Source organism: Uloborus diversus, chromosome 9 (assembly GCF_026930045.1).
Source record: "Uloborus diversus isolate 005 chromosome 9, Udiv.v.3.1, whole genome shotgun sequence".
Classification (NCBI taxonomy): Eukaryota; Metazoa; Arthropoda; class Arachnida; order Araneae; family Uloboridae; genus Uloborus; species Uloborus diversus.
Window position 1 is genome coordinate 74,437,007 of NC_072739.1, and position 7,161 is coordinate 74,444,167.

General features: G+C 32.0%; 1 protein-coding gene across 1 annotated transcript in view; it reads left to right on the forward strand.

Moving 5' to 3' along the window:
- LOC129230320 (E3 ubiquitin-protein ligase UBR4-like) overlaps positions 1-4,908 on the forward strand; it is a 21,914-nt gene extending 17,006 nt beyond the window's left edge. Inside the window, exon 5 of the mRNA XM_054864719.1 lies at positions 4,886-4,908. Coding sequence (XP_054720694.1) covers positions 4,886-4,908 — 23 coding nt within the window. The remainder of the gene's footprint in view (positions 1-4,885) is intronic.
- Positions 4,909-7,161: the final 2,253 nt, after the last annotated feature.

The window sequence follows — 7,161 nt, forward strand, 5'->3', positions numbered from 1 at the left end:
TCAAATTTGCAGGAGGTAAAGTTCAGGATATATTGTAGTGAGCAGTTTAAGGAGGAGTAGGTAGAGCGTCATGGAAAACTGTTATACATTATTTAGTACGGTCGTCTGGATTGTCCATGTTTTTTCAGCTGTCTTCTAACACTTCTCCATAACGAGGTATAAAAACACTGTGTTGTGTTATGAATAGAACAGTGCTGAAAAATAATATTTTTTGAGCTGTAACAATGTTATCAAATGTGAAAGATCATGTTTGGAACGTTTTCAACACCAAATAATTGTTTTCTCGGCTGACAGTTTATGTGGCCACTACTGGTACCAAAAATGTTAGGAAATTCAAAAGTGGCCACCGAGTGGCCACTACTGGATCAGGAAGGTTTTTTATAAATCATCTTGATTTTTCTTTTAATAAGTTGTAATACCTTCACATAATAACCTGCCTCATTTCTAATGTAAAATTATTGTGTGATCTAGTAGTGGCCACCCGGTGGCCACTTCTAAACAACAATATGGCTACTACTGACTCATGTACAATGGCCACTGATGGATCAAATTTCAGGTTTGGGAAAAAATTGAAAAATTGATATTCTGGCATTTAAAAAAAATAGGACAATTGAGGAAGAATAGGGCTATAATATGCTCGAGTTTCAAATATGGTAATTAATACTGTAGCCCCACAGTTTAAAGAAGCCACAAAATATGCTTCACTGTGTCAACTGCTAGGTGCGTTTACCTCTTGTATGAACAGACCAGGATTACTCATTACGCCATCCCCTAGGCCCCAGCCCAGGGGCGCATATCACAGAGAAAAAAATTTTTATCAAATAGCTTGTTGGAAAAAAAAAAAAAAAGAAACAGGAGTTTGGCGCGCTAGTATATATAGAAGAGAAAAATTCAACTAGAACCGATTGCAACTTGCCTGCTGAGCAGGTAAAAAAATGCAGGGGGAAGGGCCTAATATTTGATCGAGGTAATCCCTTTTCTAATCAAAGCAGATCATTTTTAATTTCTTAGGTTTAAGAAATCACTTCTTGAAAATACAGATTTTCTTATTAGAAGTAAGTAACACACCGTAAAATTAGTAAAAGCCATGATATATAAAATTTTCAGTTATGAAGCTTGTTTGAGGAACCATTTTTCTCTTGGAAGTCTTTAAATCATGTCAGTAAGTATGTGTTTTGCAATTAATAATCTATTGATTCATATTTATTAATGACTGCTAATAGTCAGGAGCACCCGAAATTCAAAATTTTTGGGTAGGGGGACGAACCGAATATCGAATAACAAAATGCGAGCATTATACTACTAGTAGTTTTCTAAAATATCTGTGACTAGCAATAATTTAGTGCTTACTAACATTATGTTTACAATAAATAACATAAATAATCAGAAAAAAAAATAAAATATTAAATCAAAGTACTTAAAAATTAATTTACCAGACAATACCAGATATTTACCGCCAAAGTATTAGGATAGGTTACAAATATTGTAAAACTTCCGAATATGTGAAATATGTAACATTTACGAACTTTTAAAAAAAATTACCTTTGAAAATTCCCTGATTTCTGTATTTTAAAGATGTGCAAAACGTCCGTAATTAATTCTTCAGACCGATTTTATTTTCTAAAATCTTCATTAACTTAAGACACAGCTGAGAGTTAATGATAATTTTTAGCCTACTTCCCCAGTATAAGTCAAAGAAAGAAGAAAAAAGCATGAAAGAAGGCTTAATGCAGCTTAAAAATATCCCAAAAAACAAAAAAAAGTCAAAAATAAATAAAATAGTTAGATAAATATTGAAAAATTAAAAATTGGAAAGTGGGGTATTGAGATGGGGAAAAATGTCTGTCGGTCTGTCTGTCTGTTCCCCCCCCCCCCTAATAACTTTTGAATGAATAGTCCGATTCGAACAAACTTTTTTTTGTTCGAAAGATCTCGGCGAGTACATCTCATTCCCATATTTCACTTTTTGATTTGAACTATTTTTTGTTCAATTTTAAACAGTTCAAAAAAACTTAACATTAGCGCCAACGGGGAAATTCAAGGCAATTCCGAACTGTGAGGCGAATTTGCTTCAAGCAAACTTTGTAGGAAAAAACTTTTGATGAAAAACTTGTATGTAAAATATCTTTTTGATTTGAACAATTTTCCTTTCAATTTTGAACAGTTCAAATCCCTTAACATTAGCGCCTAAGAGGAAACTGAAAGTTAATGTTGATTCCGTACTTGAAGGCGGATTTACTTCAAACAAATTTTGTTGGAAACAGCTCTTGACGCCAAACTCCAAACTCCGACTCCGAGAATTTAGGGGCACCTGACTCCGACTCGACTCCTGTGCCCGATAATTAATCGGACTCCGACTCCCCGACTTCGACTCTGACTTCGTAGCTTTGGCAAAAATTTATACACGGACAGATGACTGACTCTGATTTTTGGATATTCGACTCCGACTCCTTTATCCCAAAATGAGATTGACTCCGACTCCGCAGCTATGGTTTTAACTGTGAAATAATTGTTGTTGATACGACTTGTTTTTATTTTGACGCTAAAGTTTTAATTTAGGCATTCAGTTTTCGGCGAATAAACTCGAAGTCATTCATGTTTCTACATAAAGATATACGCAGACGATTTTTTTTTCTTTTTTTTTTTTTTTTTTTTTGACAATGAAAATTATTTCTTTAAGTTGACATGTTATTGTTTTTATTTATTTTGGTAATTGCATTAATTCATCTAAAAAATTATTTTTGGAAACAGGGGAAAAAGAACCGATTTTTTTTATATGATGTATTTATTTTAATAAGCTTATTAATTTTAATTATTAATTTTTCGTTTTGAAAGCTGTTAAAGAATTTTTTTAAGGGAAAAAAGCGTATTAGCAGCTTTGTTTAAAAGGTGCTGCTTTTTTTTTTTTTTTTTTTTTTTTTTTTTTTTTAAGATGAGTGAGGAACATTTTATTCCTAGAAATCAGCTTAAAATATTTAAAAAATATTTTTGAAACAATTTGCGATTTTAGCTATTTTTGAGAATATTGATCAGGTACTAGAAAGTAGTATGGGTATATGGGAAAGTAGGCTCGTTTAGTTCTAGACAGAACTTCTTGTTATGAGTCTCTTGAATCAAAACGGATGAATTAACATTTTCTCATTGAATGCGATCGGTAAAAACTAGAAGTCTAAAATTCCTCAACTACACAATGAGACATATAAGGAGGGTTAAAAATAATGCTTAATACATAATTATAAATGTCCAAATGGTAAAATCTCATGAATAGAAAAACGAGCGAGTATTAGAAAAGTGGATGAAATCGGATTTCAAAATGTGTGAAAAATTGGGATTGACGAGTAACAGCGTAAAAAACAGCCAAGATGTGTATGTTTAATCTAATATGTAGAATGCGATAAATATTGAAAATGTTCTTGAACTCCAAATCCATGACCAATAGACAATTTCCATGATTTTTGAGCATTTTTTTGCCGAAAATCATGGCTTTCCATGAACATTTTCGATCATAGCCGAATTCCAAGACTTTCCATGTGCGGACACCCTGCCTTTAGTAGTATTGAAAACTTATGCTACCAATATCCGATATTCATTGATGTGCCTTCGTAAGTTGTAGGAAACAAATTGTCCTAGAATTACATTGAATAGTGTGCTTACCTTATTATTAATTATGCATGATTTTGAAGTGATGGTAATTATTCTGTTCATACTTACCAAAGTTTATATGTATAATATTCATATAAGTACATACATTTTATTTTAATTTATTTTTTTAAGTAGCGTACAAAAATTACAAATGCAAATTTTCTATTTAAAACTTTTTCTTTTATCCTAAGTACTTATGTACTTTGAAGAAAGAAATGTACTGCAAAAATGTGATTAGTACAGTGAAATCTCGTTATAACGAGCTTCAAGGAACCGCAAAATTTGTTCGTTGTAACGAGAATTTCGTTGTAATGGAATTCCTGTAGCGCAATAGAAATGAAGTCGGGACTGAAAAGTTCTTTCGCTAAAACGAATATTTTGTTGTAATGGGATTTCACTGTACATTGGTACTTGATGTAACTATCATATTGAATCAATTTTATTCATCTGTTATTTGAATTTAAAGCAAGTAATGTAAATTCTAAGGAAAGGATGTCAGATGGCCACTACTGACTCATGCATGTGGCCACTACTGAAAATCTCAGATTTTGGAGTGGCCACTAATGGATCAAATTCGAGGTTTAGGAAAATATTAATAAAGAACTGAAAAAATTGAAATTCTGGCATTTTTGTAAAATGGGACGATTAAGGGAGAGTTGGGCTATAATTCGCTCATTGAGTTTTGAAATTAGTATTGATATTGTAGATCCACAGTTTAAAAATCATAAAAAACTTCCTTAACTGTGGCTACTACTGGTGTGTTATCTTATATGTACGAAAATCTCTATCTTAATGCTAATTTCAAGTTCGTTAAGTCATTTAGAAGTGCATTTACTTTTTGATGAATGATTATGTCGGTAATCAAATTGACACTTTTCATACCTCAATAATTCCGTACTATAAGAGGTATAGTAACATACCTCTAATGGAAATGAACTAATATTAAATTTCAGCAACATTGTTTTTGGCAGCATTTGATTGAGCAAATGACAGCTTCGTTTCGACAATTTTCTCGAAAACGTTTGAAAACGCGCCAACTGTTCCACGTCAGAATAATTCCTCCGATGGGTATTTTTTTCTTCAAAAGTAAGTTTAATTAAAAAAAAAAGAAAGAAAAAACTTGAATTCTTTTCTGAAAAATTGAAGTTATCATAATTAAGAATTGCAATCACTTGATGTTGCTAAAAATTATAGTTTTACATTAAAATTCAGCTTACTTTTTCAGATTTTTTATTCGTTTCAGCTTCAGAGATGGGTGCAGAATGAATGTCAGAAACTCGATCGTTTTCAGATTTAACAAATTCCGAAATTTCCATCGGACCCAAAACGTTTTGAGCAATGCGGAATGTCTGAAATATCAACGCAAGCCTCTTTATGTGAAGATGGTAAGCGTTGTGTCCCATTAATATTGCCAAATTTGCTTTCTCTTTCACTACGCATCAGCTGCAATTGATTTTCACATTGACGTAATTTTGGAGCAGATCTCTTTTTACGCAAACATTCCTGAACTTTTACGCGATGTTCGTCAATTTTTTCCAAGTGTTTATTTTCTTCCAACTTTTGTTTCTCTTCAACTATACGCTCTTCCCCAGATAATTTGTGTCTTCCCATCACAAAATGTGCCTATCGTAAGCTGTTTTGCAGCGCCCGCCAATTTATGTTAGTGTTCTGAAAACATAAAAATAGAATTATATGTTGCCAGTACATTATTTTAAAGTAGCATGAAATTCGCAAATCCAGCGCTCGAATACGCTATCTTGCGGTGATTTACAAAATTAAAGAAAAAGGTAAAACAATGCGTTCCACGTGTGTCTGTTGGTAAACATAGGCAGTTATGAGTATTTATTAACGCATTCGATGTGTTTTAGATTGCTTTCAGCTACAGAAATTGTTTCGTCCCTTAATAGTATTCTCGAGCTTCTCAAAATAATGATAGTTTTCCTTATTTCCTTCGAAAATAAAAAGTGAGTTGATTGTTAAATGGTGAAAGCGTAAACACAAGAAAACTCTGGACTGGGTTAACAAACTTGGAAAACGTTATACCAGGTAAAACATTTTATTGTTTTGTGTGAATTTGTAAGAATATGTTTGTTTTTTTTTTAATCTTAAATTAATTTAACACCATACTTTACAGCAGCATTTAGTTGGAATGGACAGTATGCAAAATATTTTCTTGAATATATTATCGTAGAATGAAATGAAAAATGTTTAATCGAGAAAGAATTTATTTTATTGCTTACATTCTCAGCTGAAAGGTTTCGCCAAATTTGTTTAGGGTTATAGTTTTAGTATTCGCAACTCCAACGAACTGTAGGGGGCACTGAAGTCACTGTCTAATGGCGGAATTGAAAACTAAAACAAACGCACATGGTAACGAAGAAAATGCTAAAAGTGTTGTGATTTTCGTTCGTACGTATGATTTTTTCGCTTTATTCTTTTTAAATTAATTTTCAAAGTCTTGTGGATATTCTGGCCCACGTAGAAAGAAATGAGAATTCAAGAAGCATTACTAAACGTCAAAGATTAATGCAAACTACGTAGTTTGTAGTTCTAAGCAGCTATTTCCATGATGTTGAATTCGATATTTATCAATTCTTGATAAAACTAAATAATAATTGTGGCCTGACAAGAACAACAATTAATGCTAGAAAATTCAATATGACATTACAAATTATTATCGAAAGAAGATGATACTTCTTTGCCTTGCTTGGCCAGCGCTTATTTTTTTTCCATTTGTAGCTGAGTTATTTCTCTCGAATTCCCGAATCGGTTCATTTAAAATTTTTCTGTTTCGATTTTTCTAATTTCTGAGTTACGATTTAATTATGTCAAGTTATGCAAATCATCTACAGAATTCTTACGGATATATGGTGGTAGTTTTCTTTTCAGTTGATTGACCATTATTTCTTTTTACTTATCGAATTCTGTAATCTTACTACCATTTTATTCCACTCATGATAAAAATTAAAAATGGTTTAACTAAAAACGCGAAATCTCGCCAAGGCTATACTTTGCTCGCACAATACTAAAACTATAACCCTAAACAAATTTGGCGAAACCTTTCAGCTGAGAATAAAAGGAATAAAGTAAATTCTTTCTCGGTGAAACATTTTTCATTTTGTTCTACGATAATATATTCAAGAAAATATTTTGCATACCGTCCATTCCATCTAAATGCTGCTGTAAAAGATGGTTAGTTAAATTAATTTAAGATTAAAAAAAAACTCATATTCTTACAAATTCATACAAAACAATAAAAATTTTTACCTTGTATAACGTTATCCAAGTTTGTTAATCCAGTTTTCGCTTTCACCATTTTCAATCAACTCATATTTTAGAAGGAAATAAGGAAAACAAACATTATTTTGAGAAGCTCGAGAATACTACTAAGGGACGAATTAATTTCTGTAACTGAAAGCAAACTAAGACTCATCGATTGCGTTAATAAATACTCAGAACAAACTGCCTGTGTTTACGTCAACAGACACACGGGGAACGCAACGTGGCAATGTTTTAGTT